Raw genomic sequence first — 27,318 nt, forward strand, 5'->3', positions numbered from 1 at the left:
CATAAAAAGTAGTATAATAATGTAGTCCCCACGTACTCCGTGACCTCATGTGCGATTAGAGACGGAACGGAGTGCATGCATTGAGCAGAGCTGAGCATGCATCTGCGCGCCACGGCGTCGAGAGCGGCGCGACCTCGGCGTGGCAGGTTCACTGCACGGCTCCGGCCGTGCGTCTCGATTATACTACCCGTGTCTTCGCGAGGAGGATCCCGTTGTTTGATCGGGCGGGATCTCGTCAGGCAGCGGCATGATTGGGGGCAGTGCGCGGGGGGGGGGGGGGGGGGGGGGGGGGGGCGGGCGCACGCGGCACGCTGTAGCAGCGAGGGGGAGACATGGGTATTTCACACGCAATTTGAGAAAAGAATCTCGCATGCATGGAGTGCTAAATGAAGTCTATTTGTAAAAAAATTTCAAAAATAGACGTAACTTTTCGCGACGAATCTAATGACAGTAATTAATCGATGATTTAATACAATGATGCTACAGTGACGGCGAAACGTTGGATCTGCCTATTTGAGTCCTGGTGGTGGGCCGGTGGCCCTGGCTGTCCTTCTTGACGAGGCCGGTCGGATCTGGGCGCCCAGTGTGTTTCGAGTCCCTGGGGCGCGGGCCTCCGCCCGCTAGATGCGATCGGATGGGCCGGCTGATATGGGGGCACAGGCTGACAGGCGGACAGCTCATCGGGGCGAATTGTGTTGTGCGGCCGCCGTGCGGAGGCTCGTGGTGGGCGCGTGCGAGTTGTGGTGGGCGTACGATGAAAATGAAATGAAGCGCAACCCCCAGGCTGCCACCCAGGTCCAGCCGCGCGATGCAGAGTTGAGTTCACCAGGCATCTATTCGAATGAAAATCGGCAAGAAGCAGTGGTCGTTTTTTGAGCTGAAGCTACAGCAGCATCGTGTGGAGGAAGGACGATGAGACAGAGTCCAAGAACTTGGCAGGCACCCTCCTCTTTTGTCAGTACCGACAGCAGGTGATTGGTTCAGTTCAAGGGTTAGCCGGAAAATCAAAGTAGCCGCGGGCGTCGGGAGCGCAGCTGAAAAACCTACGCGCGCTGGCGCGATGCCGCGATCAGAGTTTCCTTCAGAATTTCAGATCTTACGTTGGCCGTGCAGCTCGCGGCTACGGCAACGCGGCTGCCAGCCTGCCACGCCCACCGTGTTACAATGGGCAACAGAGTGCATTTTTTCCTGTCTGAAGTTCAGCAGAATTTCGGTGATCGATGCCGTAAGTGATGGATTCAGAACTGAAGAACGATCATCTTTTGTCATCAGTATTGCGCAGACACCGCCAACTCCACCATGTTCGAGAGGGATGGAGGGAGACAGAGACAGATATAATCATATAAAAAGAAAATAGGTTTATATATTCTGATTGAGATGCTTGGCTTATATACTTAAGAGTATTTAGATTTAAATATGCAACTTGATAAAATATGCGGCCTATTAAAATATGCGGCTTGTTATGCGTAGGATTGCTTTTTTGTCCTTATGCAATTATTGAAGACTTTGTTTAAATGCTTATGCTTTGGAGTTGATTAGTTTTATACGTTCTGTAAGATCTTTGGGTTGGCGAAACCAACGTGACAGCCAGTGTATTTTGTTGTTGTAAAATCCTACTTGGTATTAATGGTATTTATCACAAGTTTGTGTCTAACCAAGAGTCTCTTATCCCTCAATATCTACGGTCATGACTATGCGGCCTGAAATCATGTTATCTTCTTATACAGTTCTACCTGAAGGGAACACTTATCTACGCCTACAACGTTCTATCAATTGCCAAACATGAGCTTCAAACAAGAACTACCGAAGAGGTTTCTCCTAAGGGTTCTTGGCAAAGAAAATTAAGACACACGACCAGACCAGCAAATATAGAGAGGTAAAAAGAGAACTACTTTATTACAAACAAGCTTACATATGGTTTTCCTTTTGGGAACCTCAAATTAATACAAAAAGAAGGGAAAGATTACCTTACACTGGATATGTTACACTGGTTTTGGTGGCTATTTTACAGGGATGCTACTATGGGATTTTATTGGTTTGGGAACTCTCGCAGGTTCATCACAGAGGCTCTAGCTTCTCATTCCGATACCTTCGTTCTATGCAGTACCATCTCCTTATATAATGTTGCGTATCTTCGCTAATTTTATCTTCTTCGCCGAGCTTATCGCTCTGAGGTATGGTATGCAAATGGCGTGCACTGTGTTTGACTGAGAATCATGCTTATACTTTTGTTGTTGAACAAGTTTACTATGTGGAATCTTCTGGCTAGCATGCCTGAGACCGTGTTTAGATCCTCTCCCAAATTTTTTTTGAAAACGGAATCTTTCTAATTTGAAGTACTAAATGAGGTCTATTTATAAAACTTTTTGCACAGATGGGTTGTAAATCGCGAGGCGAATCTAATGATGATAATTAATCTATAATTAGTGGATAGTTACTGTAGCATCACTAATGCAAATCATGAATCAAGTAGACTTATTATATTCGTCTCGCGATTTACAGCTCATCAATGCAAAAAGTTTTATAAATAGACTTCATTTAGTACTCCATGCATGTGTTCAAATATTCGATATGATATTTTTGGATGTAAAAATTTTGGATCTAAACAGAACTCGAGTGTCGGCATCCATAGCTTTATAATACTTCTGCGGTGGTGACTGGTGAGATTTGTGTGATTCATCTGAACGATCTGTTTGGCCTCGTAACAAGTTACTGCTGCTGGTGGTGCTATCAACTTACCAAGCCTGTGTTAATTACTTTTTTTTGAAGAAATGTTAATTATCGATTTATTGTTTCTGATGTCATGGACACCGGACACTACCAATTCAGTTCGGTACTCAGCTGCTGCTGCTACAGTACTACATCCAAGTATACAATTCCGACCGCTGCTTGGACAAATTACTAGCAGAACACAAAAAATAAGACAATGTCAGTGATTCTGCTAAAAAAATATCACTCTCAGAGGCTCGCCGAGTGCGGTCACCGCATCCAAAACCAGAAGCCAGCGAACGCCGCTTGCTGCCACCAAAGGCCGTCACTCCGTCAGGTCGAGACTCTGCCACCAAAGCATCGGATAAGGGCACGGGGGGGTCCCCATGAGCGGCAGCGACGCCGCGGCCTCCGCGCAGGCGGACGCCGCCGCCATCTGCGCCCAGGTCGCCGCCGTCTTCTCCGCGCCCTCGGCGCACCCGCCAGCACGTTCCGTCCTGGTTTCCGAGCTCGCGGCCGCGGCGGCCCGGGGCGGGCGCGTGTTCGTGCACGGCGTCGGGCGGGAGGGGCTCATGATGCGCGCCCTCTGCATGCGCCTCGCGCACCTGGGGCTCCCCGCGCACTGCGTCGGCGATGTCACGGCGCCACCTGCCGGCGGGGGCGACCTCCTCGTGGCCTCAGCGGGGCCCGGCGCGTTCTCCACCGTCGACGCCATCTGCGGCGTGGCGCGCGGCGCCGGCGCCCGCGTCCTGCTGCTCACGGCCCGCCCCGAGGGGGAATTCCCGCGGCGCCAGGCGGACGTCGTGGCGCACCTCCCCGCGCAGACCATGGCGGACGAGGAGGAGGCGGCGGCGGAGAGCGCGCCGTCGCGGGCGAAGCTGCCGATGGGGAGCCTGTACGAGGGAGCCATGTTCGTGCTGTTCGAGATGGTGGTGCTGGAGCTCGCGCGCGTCTTGGGCCAGAGCCCGGCCCAGATGAGGGCCCGCCACACGAACCTGGAGTAGTGTGTGTCCACTGTTCGGCCCAGCTCTGTCATCTACTGTGCAGTGATGAACTGATGATGCTAAAAAAACTACTGTGTAGTGATGAACTGACTGATGTTCATCATTTTTTTTTTTGAAGAAAGACTGATGTTCATCACCGTGTTGGTGGTTGAACGACAACAGTTACGAGCGATTACCGAATGATAGTGTACAATACTGGTTTAGACGTTCGTTAGCGTGTGCAAAGGCTATACTCGTACACATCGTTCTGTAATGCATTTTTTTTCTCGAAAAGATTCTGTAATGCATTTTTGCAGTGCTGAATTTGATTTCGTCTAATAAGTGGACCATCATATTGGTTACCTCAACGAACAATCTCATCATATCGGTCTCGTTAGCATTCACAAATTATACACTCATACACATGTTCCTTCCCTCTTCTTTAAAATTTGCGTTTAAAAAATCGAACAATTGTGGGGCTGGTGAGCCCGAGTGGCTCCCGGAGCCAGCCCCCAGGCCGGCGATTTCGATCCCTCGCGTTGGCACCAGGGAGGCCCTCTGTTACCTCTCCTAGTGAAAAAAAATCGAACAATTTCATGAAATGCTGCAGGCAAAGAAACTTTGTGCCCAAGAAGTTTGACAAAGAATATCTATCTCTATAACACGAAAGCGCGTCCGCGCATGGGCGATTCCCCGGCACCAGAACGTGCCACATCACCCAAAAAAAGACGTCCGTCGGATTGGGCCATCGAACGGCCACCATGCGCTGCCGGACCGCCACGCCTCCCGCCGGCCACCATGCGCCGCCGGACCGCCACGCCTCCCGCCGGCCACCATGCGCCGCCCGCCGCCGCACGCCCCGCGAGCGGGCCGCCGCCGCCCGCGCGCCGCGAGACCCTGCCCGCTGCCGGTCCGAGCTCCAACTCGCTGGCACCGGATCCACCGCGGCACCGCGCAGAGAGAGAGAGAGAGAGAGCGCAAGGACCGAGGGAGGGGAGGGGCGCAAGGCAGCCGAGGCCAGCCCCCGTAGGATCCTCGCCGCCGCTGGACGGCGCCACAGCTCGCTGCGCCCGCGCCGCGCTCCGCCGCCGCCCGAGCCGCAACACCAGAGCTCCGACTGCAGGGGAAAAGGGGAGGGAAAGAGGGGAAGGCCCTCCGCCGCCGTGTGCGGAAGGGCGGAGGTCGACACCGCCCGTGCTCAGCGGAGAGCCAATGGAGCCGCAACTCGCCGCCGCGCCACGGCAGGGCAGCGCAGCCCGCGCCGTGGAGGGAGGCCGCCAAGCTCGGAGCCCGTTCGCCACCGTTCTTGAGCAGGCGGCGCTCGCGGCCGCAGCCCCTCCCGGGGAGCTCCTGCGCACGGTTGTCGGCGCGTGGCTGCCGACGCGAGCTCCGGCAAGCTCCTGTGCTCGGCCGCCGGCGCGAGGTCCAGCAAGCTCCGGCGCGTGGCCGTCGGCGCGAGCTCCTACGCACTCAGCCCCACCGTGGCAGCCACCGGCGCTAGCCCCACGTGCGGCGCCAACACGGCGGCCACCGGCCAGCGGCGTCACTGCGCCTAGGCATTTGGCCGCCTCACGGCCCCTCCATGAATATCTAGCTGCTCAACTTACAGTGGAGGGGAGGAGGAAGACGACGACATCATAAAGCAAAGAAAATAAGAGAGCATGACACAGAGAAGCAAATCGACGATGCATCATCTATTGGTCCTACCTTGGATCACAAGCAAATTGAATCATCCCATCCTTTTGCAACACAACCAAGAAAGGGGACGAAATGAGAGAGAAGCGGCGTCAGAAGCTACGAGAATCTACTTGAATCATATGTGCTCTAGATCTTTCGAAAACAGAGGTGACAATGCCTACTTATTTATAAAAAAAATTACTAGCATTCGTGTCTCCGAATTGATATAGTATATAAATATATTACATGGTTAATCCTAAGATACTTATATTGTAATATATATATAAGTACTATTTTATATAAATTCGGTCAAAGTTGAAATTATTTGACTTCTCGAAAAATGAGATTTACATTTTTTTTTGGGACGGAGGGGGTACTAATTTGATATGATAAATTGTATGTCCTTTCCCGAATCTTGAAACCAACGCTCCCGTTTGTATACCCGGCGCACCCGTATCCGGGGGCTAATTTGATTTTCCGATGCTTTGATGCACAGTTTGTGAAACAGTACTTTCACACTATTGCTCCTGCTCCTGAATTCAGTGAATTCAGTGTGATCAACATGAAGCAGCAAGTCCTTCGCCAAAAAAAAGAGAGGCAGCACGCTTTGACCAGCTAACTTGCACAAAACATGCATTAGTTGAAGTATCTTGCAGCTGGTTTAAAGAGCTACAAAGACTGATGTGCAAATCTGAAATCAATTGACGATGCAAGCAAAAATTATTAAGAACATTTAACCATGCATCATTTATACAAATGTTACTGTTTACGGATAATTAGCTCCCAATCCACAAAATTAACACCAGAGATATTACCGCAAGCAAGCCATTGGAGGTCCCCACCATGGTTCTTCCAATTTTTATGTATCCGCAAGATTAATTTTTGGTTTCCATATGCAGAAGCAAACCATTTTTATTGGAAACAATTCTATAATGAGTTCCGTACGAACCTTCATAATAAGTAGAATATACCTAATTGTCTCACATACGTCGGACTTAAAATAAATAAAAAATATAACAACCTAAGTACGTTTTTCTTCCATGTATCACATAAAGGGGGTGTTTAGTTGGTGAAAAAGTTTGGATTTAGACACTGTAGCACGTTTCGTTGTTACTTGACAATTAATGTTCAATCATAGATTAATTAACATCATTAGATTCATCTCGTAGGAATCAGTTAGACTGTGTAATTAATTATTTTTTCTCACTACATTTAATGCTTCATGCTTGTGTTCGAAAACTTGATGTGACGGGTACTGTAAAGAAAATTTTTAAAACTAAACACACCCAAAGTTTCATGTAAAAATCAGGCTTGCTGCGCGGCCTTTCTAGTATCACCCTATTCGGCTTATTCCGGCCGAGTAATGTGCAAGCCGTGTGTGTGTATCTCAAAGGAATAAAAGAGCACATTTGGGCTTGTACAAGTGTAACTCAACCAACGTCTGACTCCACTAGTCCAGCCCATCTTCCCCAATCCAAACGGGCACATTCTAGAAGCCGCGCCACGTGTCTGCTTGCGCAAGGAAGGGCCGGGAACCTTCTAGAACCCGCTGGATGCTTCTCTCACCAATGTTCAACCTAATCCAATCCCCAAATCAACGTTTCTAGACGCGTCCTTCCCGTGGAAACAATCGCCCTCTTCCCGCATCCTCCCCTCTCTCCTCTCCGCTCTGCACGCGAGTCATCGCCTGCCCAATGGCGTCGCCGGCGGCGTTGACGCCGCCGTTCCTGACGAAGACGTACGCGATGGTGGAAGACCCCAGCACCGACGACACCATCTCGTGGAACGACACCGGCACGGCCTTCGTGGTGTGGCGCCCCGCCGAGTTCGCCCGCGACCTCCTCCCCAAGCACTTCAAGCACAGCAACTTCTCCTCCTTCGTGCGCCAGCTCAACACCTACGTGCGTGCCCAACCATCCCCTCCCCGTCCCGCATCTCTTCTTCTATTACCCATTTGCCCAACGGTCTGCACGGTTGGATCGAGATCACGACGTCTTCTGCGTTCTCTCCGTGCAGGGATTCAAGAAGGTGGTGGCGGACAGGTGGGAGTTCGCCAACGACGGCTTCCGGCGAGGGGAGAAGCACCTGCTGGGAGGGATACAGAGGCGGAAAGGGACCGGCGCCGGGGCCGCGGGGGGCGGGACGGCCATACCGACGGGGATACCGATCATCTCGTCCCCGCCCACGAGCTCCGGCGGGGAGCCGGCGGTCTCCTCGTCGCCGCCGCGCGGCTCGGCGGCGGGGGTGAGCGGCGCAGTGGCCGAGCTGGAGGAGGAGAACGCGCGGCTGCGGCGAGAGAACGCGAGGCTGGCGCGGGAGCTGTCCCGCGCGCGGCGCCTCTGCGACGGCGTGCGGCAGCTCGTGGCACGGTACGACCACGGCGGCGGCGAGGAGGTCTCAACAATAGTTGCGGCGCAGAACGGCGAGGGATAAGAAGCCGAAGCAGCCCGTGGTTGTCGCAGCAGACGAAGTAGGCGATGTAGAGACGTTGGTGGTGGCGACGAGGTCGTGCTAGACGAAGCATAGAGATAGAGCAGCCGAGCACTAGCCCAAAGGAGAGCTAGCTTGGCGTAGTGGTCGTGGCGGCGGTCGTAGAAGTCGGCAAAGAATGAACTCGAACAACTTGACGAAGACCATGCGCAGAAGGCGCAGCGACACGTAGTCAGCGACGAGGTCGTGGACGTGGTCAGTGGCGGTGAGGATGCAACAACGAAGAAGACCACGGGTGGCAGCGCTGCTGCCCGAAGAGGCAACGCAGCAGCAGCCCTCCGTACTCGGTGAAGGGGCGCGCTCGACGACGACGAACGTCACAGGAGCTGGGTGGATCACGCATGTCGGCTAATCAGACCGAGTAGTGTGAGGCATGACGACGGTGGGCGAAGTCGGCGAAGGCGTCCCGATAGGTGGAGGCGACGATGAGCCGGCGAAGAATGACGTGCGGACAAAGCGGCGAGGTGAGCGGTGCATATGGGCGTCCCTTAGGGCACCGTCCATGTTGCCATGCCGCACAGTCGTGGACGAAGAAGAGGCCGGTGAAGTCGACGCCGACGTCAAGGTAGTGGCGTAGGGTCGACGAGCGACGCAATCCCTCTGATCGGGATAAAGAAAATGATGCAGCAGCAATTCTTCGCGTAGAGCTCCGGGGTGCACGCAGTAGGAATGTGCGCCCTCACCCTTCTCCCTTTTCTCTCTGCCCACGACGGTCAAAACACAGGGTAATAAAGAGTCTCTGCCCACGACGGTCAAAACACAGGGCAAGAGTGAGAGACGGAGAAAGAATCGAGGGGAGGGTGCATCCGGCGGCGCCGTGGATGGGAGTTGGGGCGGAGCCGCGGATCCCATCGGATCGAGCGGTGAGCTCAGACCGGCGGCGATGGAGGGCTCCCACTGGCGGATCCCACCGAGCGACAGGGGGTTCCACCTGGAGGGGCGAGGCGACTCCTGGGGAGGGCGGATCCCGCCGAGACGACGCAGAGTCGGGCGGCAATCCAACCGTGGAGGTGAGGCAACGGGGTGGAGTGGCGACGCCGCCAGGTAATCCGCCGGCGACGACTGGGCGCACCATGGTGCATGCGAAGGCCCTTGCCACCGCCATGGCAGCACGAGGAAGATCGCAGGGTGGCCGCGGCTGCGACCACGGCAGCGCGGGATGGGTCATCATCGACGGGTTCCGTGGCAGATGGCAAGGTACGCTCGATCTGCAGCTGCTTGACGCGATACGACGGCGGAATAGATGTGTCTGTCGCGGCGGAGGGCGCTACCCCCGGCGGAGGACATGGACGATCTCTCCGAGGGCGTGCTAGGAGGCCATCGAGGGGACGCCCTGGATGGGCGCCGTGGGAGACAGCCGGCGGCGGGCAGGAGGCAGGGGCGCGACGAAGGGCAGCGGAAGATTAGGGTTTGTGGCCTAGGATCTGAACCTAAACTGCCCCCGGCGGAAATCATGGGTGTTGGTGTATATGTGAGCCCATGTATAGAGGCTTATCTAGAGGCCCATGTATAGGATCTATATATCCCACCCTTCTAGGGTTTGGAGAAATACAAGGCAATTATTCTCTTCAATATGGTATTAGATAGCCTTCTCTCTCTCCCTCTCTTCCTCTAGCTGCCGCCGCCGCCGCCATGGCTGGCCGCCGGCTGCCAGCACCTCCTCCCCTCTTCCCTCCCCTCTCCTCAGAATGGCAAGGCTGAGTGGATGATTCGCACGACGAACGACATCGTGTGCACTCTTTTGATCCAGGCCTCTCTGCCCCCGCGCTTCTGGGCTGAAAGCCTCCACACCGCCACCTACTTGCTCAACCGTCTTCCGTCCACTGCTTCTCCTGCTCCCACTCCACACCACGCTCTTTTCGGTACCCCTCCTCGCTACGACCACCTTCGGGTCTTCGGGTGCGTGTTACCCTAACACCTCCGCCACTGCTCCTCACAAGCTGGCGCCCCGCTCGACTCGTTGTGTGTTCCTTGGTTACTCTCCTGACCACGAGGGGTACCGATGCTTTGACCTCACCTCTCGCCGAGTCCTGATCTCCCGACACGTCGTCTTTGAAGAGTCGGATTTCCCCTACTCCACCTCCTCCACACCTTCTCCTGACCCCGAGCTGGAGTCTCTGTTACCGACTGACCCGGTGGTTCAGCCACCTTTTCCTGTCTGTCCTTTCCCTGCAGGTTTTCCCGGTACACCGGCACCGTTCCCGGTGATCTGCGCCGAGCGCGGCCCCGGTGCCCGCAGTCGCGCCCCGCGCGGCCCCCGAACCTCCGATCGTGCCGCGCGCGGCCCCGGTGCCTTCCCCTGCACCTGCGCGGAACGCTCAGCCAGTGCAGGTGTACCGGCGCTAACGCGGTACGCTGAGCCGGTGCAGGTGTCCCGGCGTCGTTCGGTGCCGATACCGGCGCCGCCTCCTGCTCCGGAGGCTCCTGCGACGCCTCCACCGGAGCCGTCGCCGCCACCGGCTCCCTCAAGTGCCGAGCCGGCGGTGTACCACCCGCCCGTCGTCCATCGAGATCCTCGGCATATCCATCCCATGGTAACTTGGCGGATGGCGTCTCAGGCCGCGACTCTCCGCCACCGAGGGAGAGCCGCGGGTCTCTCCGGTACCCTCCTCTGTCCGCGACGCCTTGGCGGATCCTCACTGGCGTCGTGCGATGGAAGAGGAGTGCGCGGCTCTTCTTGCCAACCAGACGTGGGACCTCGTGCCGCGTCCGTCTGGTTGCAATGTGGTGACTGGCAAGTCGATCTGGACGCATAAGCGTCGGGCTGATGGCACACTGGAGCGCTACAAGGCTCGCTGGGTTCTTCGGGAGTTCACTCAGCGACCTGGTGTGGACTATGATGAGACCTTCAGCCCAATGGTGAAGCCTGCTACTGTGCGCACGGTCCTCTCGCTTGCACTCTCGCGCTTCTGGCCTGTGCACCAGCTGGACGTGAAGAATGTGTTTCTTCACGGCACTCTGTCAGAGACTGTCTACTGCTCTCAGCCAGCGGGATTTGTGGACTCGAGTCGTCCGGATATGGCCTGCCGACTCAACAAGTCTCTCTATGGTCTGAAGCAGGCTCCTCGGGCTTAGTACTCTCGGTTCGCCACGTTCTTGCTGACATTGGGGTTCACCGAGGCCAAGTCTAGCACGTCTCTCTTCATCTACCGCCGTGGGGATGAGACTGCATATCTACTGCTCTATGTCGATGACATTGTGCTCACAGCCTCCAGTCAGCAGTTGCTTCAGAGTGTCATCTCCTCTCTGCAGCAAGAGTTTGCTATGAAGGATCTGGGTCAGCTCCACCACTTCTTGGGCGTCACTGTTGAGCCCATAGTCACAGGATTCGGGGTCGATGCCTCGTCCCTCGACCCGGGAACGTCGTTCCGATTCGAGGGTCGGGGTCGAAGAGGGTCAGTGTCCCATTCAAGATTTGATCCTGTCCCGAATTGAAAGGGGTCGCAGCCCCATTGCTAGCAGATTTAATTGGGATAAGGAGGTTAAGGACAGTGGATTGGTGTGGTTTTTGTTAGACAATGAGCTGAGTACATGTAGCATGGTCTAAATGTACTCTTTCATATGTTTCTTATATGCTTGTGCAGATTAGTTTCTTCATTAGTAGCACATATATAGTTTTTGTCTTTATCGACCTGAAGATATCAACCCCGATGAATCAGGGTCGCGTCCCACATAATAATTTATCGTTCCATAAATGTATATCCCCTTCGTACCACAATTTTATAAAATGACGACCCTCGACCCCGTTCCTCAACCCGGTCGACCCAGGAACTTTGTGACTATGGTTGAGCCTGTTGGTCCAGTGATAAAGCCCCCCCTCTCCCCCACTCTAACACCTGGGTTTTAGGGTTGGAGTGGCTAGAGGGGGTGGTCTAAGTTGGTACTAGAGCCAGGTCCCGGGTTCGAAACCCACCGGCCACGCATTTCTTCCGCTGCGCGATTTCCCCTGCGGGGTTCGCTGAGACCAGCAGCCATAGGCGCGGCGCGGCGCGGCTCGCTCGCCGTAGGGGGAATGTTGGTCCAGTGATAAAGCCCCCCCTCTCCCCCACTCTAACACCTGGATTTTAGGGTCGGAGTGGCTAGAGGGGGTGGTCTAAGTGAGCCTCGCCCGTCTGGCCTTCTCCTTCACCAGCAGCAATACGCACTCGATATTCTGGAGCGGGCTGGGATGACTGATTGCAAGCCCTGCTCCACTCCTGTCGACGCTCAGGCGAAGCTGTCTGCTGATCTGGGTGATCCGGTGGCTGATCCTACTGCCTACCAGAGTCTGGCTGGCGCTTTGCAGTACCTCACCTTCACCAGGCCGGACCTCACCTACGCTGTTCAGCAGGTCTGTCTCCATATGCATGATCCCCGGGAGTCATACATTGCTGCGCTAAAGCGTCTCCTCCGCTACGTCCGTGGCACTGTGGACCTCGGCCTGGTTCTTCACCGCTCATCCTCTGCTGAGCTGGTGGTCTACACCGACGCTGACTTGGCTGGCTGCCCGGACACTCGTCGCTCCACTTCCGGCTACGCCGTCTTCCTGGGCGGCAACCTAGTCTCCTGGTCGTCCAAGCGGTAGCCGGTTGTCTCCCGCTCCAGTGCTGAGGCGGAGTACCGAGCTGTCGCTAACGGTGTGGCGGAGGCGTCCTGGCTACGACAGCTCTTGGCAGAGCTCCACAACCAGCTCGCCAAGAGCACGCTCGTCTACTGCGACAACGTCAGCGCCGTGTATCTCTCCACCAACCCCGTCCAGCATCAGCGGACGAAGCATGTGGAGATCGACCTACACTTCGTGCGTGACAGAGTCGCCATCGGCGATGTTCGGGTACTCCATGCCCTAACTACCTCCCAGTTTGCTGACATCTTCACCAAGGGACTGCCCTCCTCGACCTTCTCGGAGTTTCGCTCCAGCCTCAACGTAGCCGGTGGCTAGTTGTGGCTGGGGGGGGGGGGTATTTGCCCTTTGTACTCTCTTCTTGTCCAGTCTTGAACACCGCTACGCCGGTAGTTCAGACTGCGGGGGGGGGGTGTTGGCTTTCTTATTGTCCAGTCTTGAACACCGTTGCGCCGGTAGTTTAGACTGCGGGGGGGTGTTGGTGTATATGTGAGCCCATGTATAGAGGCCCATGTATAGGATCTATATATCCCACCCTTCTAGGGTTTGGAGGAATACAAGGCAATTATTCTCTCCAATAATGGGCGACCTTCCCGGGAGCGCGCTAGGAGGCTGTCGTGGGGGTGCGCTGGAGGCGTGTCGTTGGGGGTCAGGAGCGCCGGCGATGGGAGAGGAGGGGCGCTAGCGGCGTGAGCAACGGAAAGCTAGGGTTTCAGGTCTAGGGTTAGAACTCAAACTCGTGATACCATATAGAATAATAGGACTGGTGTAATTGATGATTGTATTAGCCTGAGCCTTGGGGCTGAATATATAGGGGTACATGACTTGGAGGGCAAGAAGCCTCTCCTACATATATGGTAGGATACGGATATAATCCTAATTTACCTAATATAGAGATATCCCTAATATACTCTAACACTCATGGTTTTCACTTTTCAAACAGCCATGTCTATTTAAAGGACATGATTTAGCCGAACATTTTTCGAACATTAAGCTGCAACCACATAAGTATATTCCCATGGTCATTCACACTCCTAAATGGTTTCATTGATAATTTGCCTGTTTTTTCATAAGAAAACTCGAGCAATCAACTTACCCCATTTGCAGTTTTTTAGTAAAATAAAACCTAAATCATTTATGTGCAGATATAAAAGCAACTCGATGAATGTCAAGTACCAGTATAGATATAGCGGAATTAGCTAAATAGCAAAAGCTGAGCATAACAGACTTCTATGAAAGGTTTTCCAGGCCCATGTCCTGAACTCTTAGCACGTGTTTTGGTGATTCGAATTCTACCAAAATAATATTCATTATAAGGCATACGGAAACGCATGGGGAATGGATGGTCAATTCAAAACTCACTTGAAGGGTGTTGAACTTCACACATAATTTAGGCACCGTCAAATTATTCAATTTAGTAGCCACCTTTTCTTCAGGAACTGTAGGTTCAATAAGTTTTCTTTTTGCAAATGGGTTCATCGATTCTGAATAACGTGTCAAGACTGGGGCACTAGGAAGTAGGGTAGATCCAGAAACTGCAGCACGAGGACAACAATAAGTAGTAAGTACAGTTATTTCCTGGTTCTTCTGCAAAGCCATTATTCATGGATCACTTTCTGGAAGCATAATGTAATTGTAAAAATGGCTATGCCAGTTGTTATAAGGTATACATGCAGATCATTCGAAACATGATATTTTAGCACTGAACAATCAACGCCTATGTAGATGTTTCTGATGCCAATAATAAATAAAGACCAAGGAATTAGATTGTATGAAGCACTCAAATATTTGCAAGTTGTAAAACAAAAATCAACATTGTTTGTCAAGAAAACACAAAAACCAACATTATTTGCACAATGAGGTGTTCTGATCTATACTCAGAAGCAAATAGCAAAACACAAGTTAAGCAAAGATTTTGCAATAGCAACAGTTAATCCAAAACCTGACACATACCTTGTTGATTTTCCATGTGAAGCAAATAGACTTGAAGACTGCTAGTGATTCCTATAAGTAGACTTCGCAAGTGGACAATATCCAGAGGTAGACTTGCATTAAAGAACTGATCAACAGTCTGCACATAAAACGATGAAATAAGCACCCCAAACAAATGTCAGTCGTACTTAAAATATGCATATATTAAGGTACCGAACAAACAATGAATCAAAGCATAATTTTAAGTTTTATAATCAAAGCACTGGGTTCAAAAGTAATTGGAGAAAGTATAACAGAAAGCTTCTGCCTAAGGTGGAAGTTCAGATGTTCAGTTGCATTAGGATCAAATAAGGTTGCAAGTAACAAAAGTTTAAATGTTTACAGATGAAGTTTGCACCATATCGATGTTCTTAACTGAGCTCTATTTTTCAATCTCTTGAGGGAAAGGATGGTAGTAAAGCAGCATATCATGCAGAAAGTCAACAAAAGAAAGCTGACCTCCTCCACAATCCGGAATACTTCGACCACTGATGTCGCTTGTTTCTCGTGAGCTGATAAAGGCGTCCAGTCCTATGCCCACAGATGAACAAAAGACAGAACTTGTGGTCAATTGCAATGAACAATTGGACAGTTGGGAGAGCCAGCAATGAAGGTACCAATAAGGTGCCAGCAGTTATCAATTTTTAACACCCTAAACTATATCTTACTAGTCATCGTATGTACACATGGACATTGTAGTGTGTTAGATACAAACAATTTTATGGTACCAGATACAGAGTAATAACAGTACCATTTTACTATACAGAGAATATATACAGTTTCCCTGGTCTTCCAAGAGACACGGATGTGCAGGAATAGGACATAATTTTCCTGAATTAATTAGCTACACCCTCCATTTCACAACATAAATCCACAACCATTATGCACAGAGGCACCAGGTCTAATGAAAAGTGGATCGAAATGGCATTATATGCCCTTCTAAATAGCATGCTACAACTGCTCAACCTTTTACACATCATTAAGTAAAATAAATGTAACACCCAAAATTTCAACTTTGGTTTAAATTTAAAATGAATTTATTCAAATAGTGTTTGAGTTAAAAAAACAAAACTTTCTCTCTTCTTCCAGCCCAATCCACCTCCTTCCCTCCCCCTCTTCCCTTTCTTTCCCGCAAGGCCCAGTCGGCCCAACACCGGCCCAATCCAGCCTCCCACCTCCACCCTCTCTCCCTCTTACTTCCAGACGGGCCCCACCCGTCAGCCCCTTCTCCTTCCTCCAGCCGGTTCCTCTCCCTCTCCATGCCGAGCGCCGCCGGCCGTCCAAGGTTATTAACACGATGAAACGTTGAAACGATGGAGGGAAAATTTTGGCGTTTAAACATTTAAACGAACGTTTAAATGTCATTTTAAATATATTTGAAAATGGCAGAAGTACGAAACGATGAAGGGAGAAAAGGCAAAAAGGAAGAAAGAGAAGGAGGAAAGGTAGAAGAGGGGAACGGCCCAGCCCACTAAGGCCCTCGCTGCCCCCCAGCCCGCTCCCACAGTTGCACCCAGGCCCCAGCCCACTCAGGCACTCACCCCTCTGACTCTCTCCCCTCCGCTCCGCCCCTCAGGTCGCCCGCGAGTCGCGCCGCCGCCGCTCGCTCGCGCCGCCGCCGCCGCGGACGACGGATGCTCCTTCTCTCAGATCGAACCCACGCCGCCGCCGACTCTCCCCTCCGCCCCTCACTCAAGTTGCCGCCGCTCCTCTCCGCCCGTCGCTCGCGCCGCCGACGCACCCCTCCGCCCCTCGCTCCCGCCGGCAGCGGCAGACAGGGACGAGGCGGCCGGCGGACAGGGAGGAGGCGGCCGGCGGAGGGCGGACAGGTAGGAGCTCATCTCGATCTCGATCTGGACAGTGGCGCCCCGAGCGACGGCGGGCGGACAGTGGCGCCCCGGGCGACGGCGACCTTCGCCTTCCAGCGCCGACGGACAGGGAGGCGGCGGGCGACGGTCAGGGAAGAGGCGCCCGGCGGAGAGGGAGGATGGCAGGACGCGCCTGGCGGAGAGGGAGGCCGCGGCCGACAAAGAGGGAGAAGGCGGCTGGCGGACAGGGAGCCAGGGAGGACGCGGCAGGGAGGCGGCTTCGATCTCGATCTGGACAGGGGTGGGCCGTGGGGGCGACTGGGGGTCCTTGTTCTATGAATGGGAAGCCCCCTAAAACGCCAACCCTTCCTCGTTTCAAAGGTTTTCACGAGAAAACATGGAAAACAAATGTTTAAACGTGTAAAACGAACGTTTTACGCGATTTCGGCAAAACGTTCAAGCGTTTCAAGACTTAGGGACGTTTTTTCGTTTAAACGTCGTTTAAACGACGTTTTCACGATGTTTTAATAACCAGGCGGCCGTCCCCCTCCCCTGGGCGCTCCTTCTCCCCTCCACTCCGGCTCGCCATCAAGGCTCAGTGGAGCCGTTGCTCAAGCCCCTCGCCTCCCCTCCGTCCCCGGCCAGTAACGGCTGCCATCACCGAGCACCATTAATGGTCGGCTGCCACTCATGCGCTGCGCCCCCTCTTCTCCCCGCCGGCCTTCCCTCTCCCCTTGCTCGGCCTACAAAAGGCGCGCCCGACCTTCCTATCCCGCTCCTTTATCCTCTCTCGTGCTCGCCATCGCTCCCCGCTAGCTCATCGCCGCCGCGCGAGCTCTGCTCGGCGCCGCCGCCATCGATCCGCCGCGTCGCTGCTTCCCCGTCGACTCCAACCGCATCAGGAGCTTCGCTGTGCGGTGAGTACCGCCGCCAGCCCTTCTTCCCCCGAGTTCCCGCCTCTCTGTGCCGTCAATGGCTCGCCGGAACCCATCGGCCATACCTCGCCGCCGAGGGTCCTCTCCGGCCTCTGCACCGCCACGAGGGCCCTTTCTTCGTCCTCACCGTCGCCCGCTAGACCTCCCCAACCTCTCCCCTTGCGAAGTCGCACCCCGGACGGCCGGAATCCACTACGCCGACGAGCTCCGCCGCAGCCTCCTCTGCTCGCCACCGAGCGGCCCTCTTCGACCACCGTTTCAACGCCTCGACCCCTCCCTCGATCTCGCCGATGCCTCCTTTACCTCCCCGGCCCTTCTGCGCGGCGAATCGAGCACCGGAGCACCAAATTCGGTGAACTCCGGCGCTGCGCCACCGCCCGCCGCCGCAGACCTCACCGCCGGCTCCGCCCGAGCCGCCCAGCGCCGCCAGCCGAGCCATCTGCGCCGAGCCGAGCCGCCCCAACCCCTTCCGCGCCGTCGGATCGTCACGATCCGACGGGTCAGATCCGCCCAAGACCCTGTCAATACCGGTCAACTCGAGCCGGCCCCGTCCTTTTTGCTAAAGGGCCCCTGAGTTTTCGTGTAATCAACCCGCAATCCTATTCAGTTCAAAAATAATTCCAAGAAGGCCCTGTTTCTTCCGTTTCAGCCCCTGAGTTCTTGTAATTTTGAACCCGCCATCCCCGGAGCCTTGTTTTACACTCTAACCCCTCTGTTTATATATTTAATTATGATCTAGCCCCTGGTTTCTTGCAAATAAGTCCCTGTAATCTTGTTTTGGCCATATCTTTTTCGTTTTAACTCCGATTTTAGCGATTCCCGCGCTCACGCGATCCTTGCATCATGCTCTACATCTTTTTCAGCTTATTCAGTCCTGTTTCTACTGTTTTTGTACTGTTTCTTATTTTGTGCTTGTTTTTGCTTGTGTGATCGTGTAGACGACGTGCCGTACGAGGAAGATCAAGAGCAAGTGAACGAGGAAGAGCAACAGCAATTTGGCGAGGAAGGCAAGTGGCCTTCCCCCTCTGCATACTCTATTTTATCCCAGTAATATCATGTTAATTCACTTTACTTTACTGTTGTGTTGCATAAACTTGATGGGATAGCCACTAAGGACATTACCTAGTCTTTTTACCCAAAGCCTTGGATCACCCGTTATAATAATTTTGTTGGGTAGAATTGCTTATATGCTTTATCTTGGGATGGTTATGGTTATAATCTTTGAAATTTTAAACATGACTTTATTTATGTTGTTATACTTGTTTTAATTACAAGATCATATTGTTTAATTGGAACATAGAGAACCACCCAAGAAAAAGTACAACCACAATACCACATGGCTCTAGTCTTGACTGATTAATTGGAAACTCTAGCTTGTGACAGTCTTACCGAAAGGGCAAGAGGGGAAGCATCGATGGGGTATAGCCCGGTCCTCTTGGGGTAGCGGCCTTTGCTAAGGAGCTGACCATTAGGGAGGGTTATGCTCTGCTTTGACTTGAAATCTTAGCGGGTTGTCACTTGGGAATCTTTGTAAAGACCTCATAGTGGACCCCTCGCCACTCACCAAAGGAAGTGTTGAAGGGCCTTGCAAACCCGGGCGACACAGGGGGACACGAATTGTGGGTAAAGTGTACAATCTCTGCAGAGTGTAAAACTGATATATCAGCCGTGCTCGCGGTCATGAGCGGCTTGGACCCTCACATGATAATTGAACTTGAAGAATAATTAAATCGTGGTTTTTGGTTATGTAATTTGGACTCTTTTATGATCTTTATGTTTAAGTGGGTTGGTATAAACTTATACCTAATAATTAGGTGCTGCTAATAAAATTTGACCAACTAAAATGCTAACTGCAATAAACCTTAGCCTTTCCTTGATGGCTTTGCATCTTCACCCCACTTGCTGAGTACCAACCATAAGTGTACTCACTCTTGCCTAATTGTTGTTCAGAAGAGAACAATGAAGTGGACTACTTCAGTGACTTTGAGGAATTCTTTTAGCTTAGAGAGAACAATCCGCAATGTTTCACTCATATCATACTCAAGGGATGTTGAGAATAGAAGTAATTCTTCAAGAACATTTGCCTGGATAGCACAATCAGAGACAATAGTAAGACAGATGCATACTGTAGATACAAATAATCAAAGGTGCTTGCCTGTCTTTTTTTGCCATTGCACACACAGTCTTTCGGTTGGAAAATCAAGTTTGCCAACAGAACTTAAGAGTTGTAATGATATACGAGGCACATCAAGCTGTCCTTTCACCATCTTCAAATTAATATGTCTTAAAGCTCGTTTAGTCAATGCGTCCATAGATTCTGAAATCTGGAACAATTTTCCCTAATGAGTCCTCACTACACTATTTCCTAGCCTTGTAATGAAGATATATTACTCAGCAAGTAAAACCCAAAATGATCAATGAATAAAACAGACGCAAAAAACTTCTAATCTTAGAAAGGAGAGAACCATTTGTCTAAGGAATACTATGTGAAAATCTAGACATAGTCTCCAGGGCTGCAAAGAAAATGGTTTTTTTTAAAGGGGCTGACTAAAATTCAAGTAGAAAGGCTCCTCTGATCTTAGCTAAGAACTTTGTTTCCTAGGATCATAATACACTCTGGTACTCAGCAACAACAAAAATGAAATGAGAGGGGGCCAATAACTCTAAAATCAAGCAAAATGTTTCAAAAAGCGCTATGCACTAGGCATGTGATCAGGCGCCTAGCCTAGGTGTTTCTAGGAGGATGTACTTTTTCCGCTCAGTTGGTGTAATGTTTTATTAAATAAAGGGAATATGGCATACACCAATAAATTCAACATTATCATGCACCCATGAGTTCCATGACCATAATTCATCTTCCTACATATCTGATTTGCCTCATTTTCGTACATAGATCAATTCCTACACCACTCTGTGCACAGAATGCCTAGGTGCTAGGCAAGGCGGTGCTGCTTTGCCTAGCACCGCTATTTGGAAGAGTCTAGCATGCAATAGAATAATCTTGTCAAGGTATGCTATAATCGCCATCTATTTTTAGAAAAGCAGAGAGTAATACGGAAAACCTATTTTTTCTGTTAAACTAAGGAAAAGTGAACGATTTGTGAATAAGACCTTGACTCCATTTGTACTCGGATCAAATCAAGAATGTGGGCATAGCCATCTTCCACCTGAGGTGATGAATTTGATCCTTCTGTCTTTGTTCTCAGACCCTTCAAGAATTTGCGCTTCTTTTCCCTTTTCTCTTCAGAGAAGTGCACTTTTCCACTGTTAGTAATTTATTATTACGGAAGCTGAGTTAGAAGTGTAAACATATACTTCAAATATGAAGACACACCATGTAATTAATGCAAATAACCAAGAAGACACATTTTGCTGAAATTACCTGAAAAATAGAGAAGCGAGAAGCACCTCATAAGCTGTTTCTCTTATGTCATCATCAGACAGTTCTTGATGAGTTAAAAAAGGGGTAAAAAAAAGGATCAGATCTAGAAAACAAATTAGGTTATCCATACGCACTTTGTAAAACAGAATATAAAACATGAAAGCAATTTATATGTTATCCTATATTCCTATATCTATGATTCTGGGTAACCATATCCATAGACGATGCGAGCCCATTACGAATGAAGCATGTACAACTTTCTACCTGTGCTTAACCTAGGCAAACCTAGGGAAAGAATATCCACTTTCTTTACTTGCTGAGGAGGAATATTTGCCGAATTATCATCTTTCTTGACATAGCCTATTCCTAAGGTATTAATAGCATCTCTGAAAAAATCTCTTGATTGTCCTGCTGAAGTTGAGTTCTCCTGTGGAGGTGGTGCTTGGGGCCCAATGCTAGGTGCTGCCTCCTTTGGAGGAGAATCAGATGGTTGTGGTCTCGAAAGAAAAAAAATAAGAGTTCCCTGACGGCGAACCAATCTGTTGAATGCAAAATTGACAACAATTACAGAACAGAAAATTTGTTTGGATAATACCCCTATACTTGTGATAATGCTCCACATAAAATACATGTAACAATATAAGCACTCGATTGTTGGTCAATATACGAAGGAGGAATGGAACACTCAATCAAATTCATGATCTTCACTGTAAGTCTGTAACAGTGGAGTTTTAGAATCCAAAGAACAAAAGGACTTGAGAAACAGTAAGGAGGAGATTCAAGCATTTACTAGGTAAAAATGAGCGACAGTCTGACAACCTTATTACATTGTAATGCTGAAATCTGGCAAAAATCTTGGTAGCTCTTAAGATCAAGGACTAGTCATCTCAGATTAAAAAAATGCTAGAGAATCATGCTCCTTACAGTTGAGGAATGGCTCATGCATATTGGCATATTTAAGATAAGAGCTAACAGCTGTGCTGCCCTTATTGTAATGACTTCTCAACTTCTGTGGACGTGAATAACATTCCCAGTCAAGATGCCTCATGTCCCTACTGCAGCAATTACATTTCATTTCAATTGCATAATAACTAGGAAACAGTTGATCAGTTACTGGATTTCATAATTCGAGATTTAGGGGAAAACGCTAAATATCCAACAATGTTTAGCCCCCAGTCCTCCCTACCGCTCCAAAACATGTTATCTTCATAGGAACAAGGTTTTTTTATCCGACCGATTCCACCGAACCGCCGGCCACCGGTTCCGGTTAACCGGTCCGGTTTGACCGGTTACCGGTAAAAACCGGTCAAACTCAAATTTGAATTTAAAACCCACAATTATACCGGTTTCGAACGGCTAACCGTCCGGTTAGACCGGTTTACCGGTCCGGTTTGACCGGTTACCGGTCGGTTTAGGTTAAATTCAAAATTTTTTCTTTTTTAGTTTAAATTCAAATGCCCGCAAAGTATACTAAATGAATGTTTGTATAATATATTTTAGCCTAAATGAACCCTCCAACCCTCTTTTGTATTATTTTTGCATTGTATTTGTATACTTTTGTATGCACGTTTTTTTGTTTAACTTCAAATACTCGCAAAGTATACTAAATGAACGAATATTTGAAAAAATTTGACACCATTAGATTCGTCGTAATTTAAAGTATTTTTAAGAATTTTTTGAAATTTTTCTATTTTTTGGAATTCAAATTTAAAATTTGAATTTGGCCCGGTTTGAAACCGGCCGGAACCGGAACCGGTCCGGGCCGGTTAGACCGGTAACCGCGGTAACCGGACCGGTTCCGGCCGGTTTTTTTAACCCTGGATTTGAATCGTCTCTGGCGCATTTGGGCATTGAAAGCTGTAGTTCTGGATGCCTGGATCGCCGACAACCGTGGTCCTTGGCACGACAGATTCCGAAACGGCTACATTCTGGAGTTTCAAATATTTTACTGCTGCCTTTATTCAAAAACCGACCAATCAAATCAGTGCCTGCCCTAGAATGACCTCGAAAAATGGAAAAGTAAATCGAAAAATATCTACTGGAGTGAAGTTCCACCTCCTGCCGTGAGATCCACCGACGATGCCCACCTCGTGAGAAGTTGGATGCTTGAAGCGATACCGTGCTACTGCTACCACGCCAGAAATGGATCAAATTTGTATGGATTTTTTAACTAATAAATTGCACATGCATGAGAAATCTACATGTGATGGTAAAAGGTTATAAAACCAAATATAAACAGTACAACCCAGAACTATTTATATGTTGTTTTATGCACTAGTTTTTATTCAAATTTGAACTTTGTATGAACATAATTCATATTTTGGTTAAATCTATCTATATAATTTTATTAGCTCATTTTCTCAAGGGATAGCACAGATGCTCATTTTTGGGTTAAAATGTTTATATAATTTTAATAGCGCATTTCTCATGGTTAGCACCCTAAGCCTAGCTAACTGAAATGCGTCGGTTCCTTAGGGTGTGTTTGGTTGGCTGCGTGGGCGCCGAACCAGGCTCACCCGATGCAAGCTCCAGCTGATTGGTTGGCTGCTCCAGCGATGGGGCCTGTCTCGCGGGATGCAAAGAGGTACCTGGAGCCAGGCTCCGTGATACCCAGAAATCACTCATTTCTCCAGAGCCTGGCTCTGGTGATGCGAGCACGCATGCTCGGGGGGCGTGCGCAGACAGTAAAAGTGGAAGCCTGTGTGTGCAAATCTGCAACCAAACAACATCTCGCTGTGGCCTGGCTGCACTGGCCCGCCCAACCAACCACTGACTTGTTGCATGTGCTGGGCTTGGCTCCCACCGGCCTGGCTCTGGTGCGATCCTGGCTCATCAGGGAAGAGAACCAATCAGGCCCTTAGTTGATTGACTTCTACGGAACATTATGATGCTGGAGAAACAGAAAACACTTTGCGCATCTCTTGTAGGACAACGGTACAGCACACTTTTACTACTCAACAGACACGAATATTGATCATACATGGTCCTTTCATCAGCTACCTTGATGGCCAAGGTGGGAATACTTTCTCAACAGAAACCATGCAAGAAAAATTGCCAGCTACCTGATACTAACAAGCAGGAAGAAGCCTCGATCACTCATAGGATAGAAGTAACGGTCCTACCAACATATATTCCCGACTGTAAGTACAGGTGCACACCCAACTATTTATTAACTTATGCGACATATGGACAGCACTTTGAGTAACTTTAGTACAATAGGCCCTGTTTAGATCCGATGGGGGTGTAAACGCAAAAAATTCAAAGAAATCTAGATAATTTGAAGTACTAAATGAAGTCTATTTGCAAAACTTTTTGCACAGATGAGTTGTAAATCGCGAGACGAATCTAATGATGCTAATTAATCCATGATTAATCAATAATTAGCGGATGGTTACTGTAGCATCACTGTTGCAAATCATAGATTAAGTAGGCTCATTAGAATCGTCTCGCGATTTACAGCCCATCCATGAAAAAAGTTTTGTAAATAAACTTCATTTAGTACTTCAAATTAGCAAGATTCCTTCGCAAAATTTTGCGTTTACGGCTTTTTTGCGTTTACGGGGAACTAAACAGGGCCATAATTGATTGACTCTATCAGCACATTTGGATACAAAAATTTACACCGGACACAACCTGGAGTCATATTAGCAACGGCACAGGCACAAAGTCGAAACGGATTGGAATTGTCAAGGGGCGGACATTCATACTTCTTCACTTCCACTGCTACTGCTGCTTTTCCGAATGTTGTACTTGCACAGGGGGCATGTTGCATTGATGTGCAGCCACTTATCGATGCATGTGCAGTGGAAATGGTGCCCACAAGGGAGTTCGCGCAGCTCTGCACCGTCGTCATATGCCGAAAGGCAGATACAACACTCCTGCACAGATCAAATAAGAAAAGATTTCATAGAACATCAATTATGTGCATAATACATAACAAAATGATGTGTGCATCTTTCAGCTAACATTGTTTGGCAGCGCTACTGCAATAGTTCATTTAAAACAAAAACGAATTTAACGAGATCGCATAAAATATAGTATGGTGGAACAGTCATAATGTTACCACGGCATTTCAGAAAACATATATCAGCACAACAAATAAATGGTAGATACTTGGAATCTTTGTGATGCAGGAATGTTCAATGAAGACATGTAAACTAAGCAAAGGCATGTAATCATGGGTATGCACCATTCTACTCAACGAGCAACACATATCAGTCACTATGAATGAATTAAGTTTGGGAAAGCTGTAGTTCAAACTTCAAAAGATGTTCAATTAGCAACTCAAGCATCATTGAGGCTAAAGTTATGTAAATGTAATGATGCCCCCCCCCCCTAAAAAAAACAAAAAAAATCCAAGCATTAGAACTCACTGCATCTTCAGCTGCAAGCACTTTCTCAATAGGTTGATTTGTGCCACACTCTGTCATTATTCCACCAAAAGGCCCCATGGGGTCAACATCTTGCTTTTCAGGCTCATCAGTCCGCCGAAATTTGTACCTTGGGATTTGACGAATATCATCTTCAGATGCCCCTTCCTGTATTCAGTGAGATGGTGTAAATGGTTATCTAAACAAGAATGCTATGTCAACTTTCACATGTTATATCTAATATTTCATGACACTTGAAAAGCCATACCTGATCAGATACTGCATAGAGAATTGCTATGATGCAAGGGAGGCAACAACAAACAGCAATACCAATGATACAAGCCAGAGCAACACAGAATACAACAAAGAACACATCAAATGCCAGAAAGACTATGCAAAGCCTGCAAAGTAAGTCATACAGAAACATGTTTAACTTACAAAAAATGTGATGAGTATGAAATCAAAAAGTTGTTAAACTAAGAAACACAGGTACCAGTAAAGTTGAGGTGCATCCCGGATAACCTCTTCACCTCCAGCAGATATCCAGTAAAATCCAATTATCCACCATATGAAGGAGAACATCGTATTAGCAGACTCCAAGTGCTTTGCAATACTGTCAGATGAAACCAATAATGAATCATCAGCTTAAAGAAACACTGGAATTATTACATATCTGCAACTACAACTGCTGTGATTTCTGTGCTTAAGAGGTCAAGAAAACATGCTTGTCATGATAGTGTGTATTAATATAAGCAAAATTCATAGTATGTCGACAAAAGACCTTAATCATGAGAAGCATCCTATTAATATACGCAAGCATGAGAAGCATGTCTTCTTGAATATATATTCGTGAATCATAACTAGAGAAACTTTTACTATTTTGATCGCCTGGGTTAAAGAAGTGAATAGGTATGTTGAGATTGCACGGTATTAAAAAAAAAAGAGCAACCAACTCCACATGATTGAAAAAAATGTGATTTATACATCAAGCATTTGGGGCTGCTGTCACGGTTTACTTGGCCTCTATAGGACCCAGTATCCTTGCCTTGACTCTTTAGCTACTCATTACGGTTTCAAAAATCTACTTAACAGAGTATTGATGTCATCTAGACATAGTGTACTAGTATAAAGGCCTTCTAATCATACCGTCATACGAAGGAGAAACAGCTGGTCACACTGTGATATAACCCAAACTAATAGAGAAGACTGGTGAACATTCTAGGCACATAAAACTAAGCTTCAATGTAATTCTCCAGTTTGCTCCCTTCAGCAAATCTAATCTAAGATAAGCAAACTGATCATTTCCACTAGAAACAACACTACCACACACATGTATCGGTCCACTTAATAGGACAACAATAACACGCTACATGGAGATTACAGCACATGTACTGTGCATAAGCAACAATATAAATTTCTTCCTAGCAGATCCATCGAATTACCTGGCGTAATCGGTGCGGCGACCACGGCGATCAAGCTCCCTGTCATCCTCGTCGCTGGACGAGGACGATCCATCGCTGCCCCTTTCCTCGTCGGCGGGCGCTGGGCCTCCACCGCGCGGGCCGTGGCGCATCCGGTACTCTATCGCGACGCAGACCATGTGGACGACGCACTGGAGGGCGTAGCCGGCGACCCAGGTCCGGAGCGGCATGGGCGAGTCCTCGTCCCGGCTGAGCACCAGCACGACCGCGGCGACGGTGATGAAGGCGAGGTTCCAGAGCAGGTCGAGCGCCACGACGGGGCGGGAGTAGGCCCAGTCCGCCTGCCGCTCCTCAAGGTGCTCCGCCGCGGCCTCCCGCACCAGCACCGACGGCTCCCGCATCGCCCGCCGCCCGCCCCGGCGTAGCAGCCGCGCCGCGCCGCGGAGGGAGGGCCGCCGGAGCGCGCCGCCTCGGCGCCGGCTCCCGCCGCCGGTGGCGCCGCCCAGAAGCGGCGCCGAGTCGAGGGGCGCGTCGGCGCGGGGGCTTGGGGAGCGGGGCGTCGCCATCGAGGGGAACCCGTGGGAGATCAGGAGGAGAAGTGCTTGTTCCAGGGGAAGGGAATGGGGACGGATTTGGGGATTCTGGAGTCTTTTTCTCAATTTCTTTTCTTTCCTTTTCTTTTCCTTTCCCTCAATGTGCCCCTGACCGAGGGGGCGATGTGGGTTGGATCAGCTGCAGCTTGCGAGTAACTGGTGATGTGATGGCTTTGTTTGGTTGTGCTAGTTTTCTAGCACGCACACTTTCCGAAAAAAAATCTCGCATTCATAAAGCACTAAATGAAGTCTATTTGAAAAATCTTTTTAGGGACGAGTGTAACTTTTCGCGACGAATCTAATGACAGTAATTAATCGATGATTTGCTACAGTCAAAGACCTTGTTAGATTATTCAGGATCACTAGCGCGGGATTCTGA

General features: G+C 49.8%; 4 protein-coding genes and 1 long non-coding RNA gene across 9 annotated transcripts; 2 read left to right on the forward strand and 3 right to left on the reverse strand.

Annotated features, from left to right (window-relative positions):
- Nucleotides 1–2,924: 2,924 nt before the first annotated feature.
- Nucleotides 2,925–4,028, forward strand: LOC120683160 (3-hexulose-6-phosphate isomerase-like). Its single transcript, XM_039965189.1, has one exon. It carries the CDS (start codon nt 3,096–3,098, stop codon nt 3,711–3,713), a length of 618 nt encoding a protein of 205 aa, XP_039821123.1. The 5' UTR covers nt 2,925–3,095; the 3' UTR covers nt 3,714–4,028.
- A 2,788-nt stretch (nt 4,029–6,816) lies between these two features.
- On the forward strand, nt 6,817–7,802 carry LOC120681274 (heat stress transcription factor B-2a-like). Its single transcript, XM_039962787.1, has 2 exons — nt 6,817–7,270; nt 7,386–7,802. The coding sequence occupies exons 1-2, from the start codon at nt 7,064–7,066 to the stop codon at nt 7,800–7,802; spliced, it is 624 nt and encodes a 207-aa protein (XP_039818721.1). The 5' UTR covers nt 6,817–7,063.
- A 5,173-nt stretch (nt 7,803–12,975) lies between these two features.
- On the reverse strand, nt 12,976–15,856 carry LOC120680611. The gene is made up of 3 exons (XR_005677737.1): nt 14,890–15,856; nt 14,413–14,530; nt 12,976–13,994 (listed from the first exon to the last, which is right to left on the reverse strand). It is a non-coding gene; the product is annotated as an uncharacterized LOC120680611 (long non-coding RNA).
- A 3,309-nt stretch (nt 15,857–19,165) lies between these two features.
- On the reverse strand, nt 19,166–21,764 carry LOC120682231 (protein unc-13 homolog). Of its 4 annotated transcripts, none has more exons than XM_039964049.1 (5): nt 20,873–21,764; nt 20,556–20,619; nt 20,292–20,437; nt 19,329–19,499; nt 19,166–19,257 (listed from the first exon to the last, which is right to left on the reverse strand). In XM_039964049.1, exons 1-5 carry the CDS (start codon nt 20,910–20,912, stop codon nt 19,244–19,246), a joined length of 435 nt encoding a protein of 144 aa, XP_039819983.1. In that variant the 5' UTR covers nt 20,913–21,764; the 3' UTR covers nt 19,166–19,243. The 4 variants fall into 4 exon arrangements, with proteins under 4 accessions (XP_039819983.1, XP_039819980.1, XP_039819981.1 ...); XM_039964046.1 differs by having other exon boundaries at nt 20,820–21,760; XM_039964047.1 differs by lacking the exon at nt 19,329–19,499 and having other exon boundaries at nt 20,285–20,437; nt 20,820–21,760.
- Nucleotides 21,765–23,624: 1,860 nt separating this feature from the next.
- Nucleotides 23,625–26,977, reverse strand: LOC120682230 (E3 ubiquitin-protein ligase At1g63170-like). 2 transcript variants are annotated; one of them, XR_005678305.1, is made up of 6 exons: nt 26,368–26,977; nt 25,419–25,538; nt 25,194–25,326; nt 24,929–25,093; nt 24,134–24,433; nt 23,625–23,770 (listed from the first exon to the last, which is right to left on the reverse strand). XR_005678305.1 is itself a non-coding variant. In XM_039964045.1 (5 exons), the coding sequence occupies exons 1-5, from the start codon at nt 26,910–26,912 to the stop codon at nt 24,257–24,259; spliced, it is 1,140 nt and encodes a 379-aa protein (XP_039819979.1). In that variant the 5' UTR covers nt 26,913–26,977; the 3' UTR covers nt 24,023–24,256. The 2 variants fall into 2 exon arrangements, 1 of the variants encoding a protein (XP_039819979.1); XM_039964045.1 differs by lacking the exon at nt 23,625–23,770 and having other exon boundaries at nt 24,023–24,433.
- Nucleotides 26,978–27,318: the final 341 nt, after the last annotated feature.

The sequence above is a fragment of the Panicum virgatum genome, chromosome 7N, assembly GCF_016808335.1.
Source record: "Panicum virgatum strain AP13 chromosome 7N, P.virgatum_v5, whole genome shotgun sequence".
In the NCBI taxonomy this organism is placed as follows: Eukaryota; Viridiplantae; Streptophyta; class Magnoliopsida; order Poales; family Poaceae; genus Panicum; species Panicum virgatum.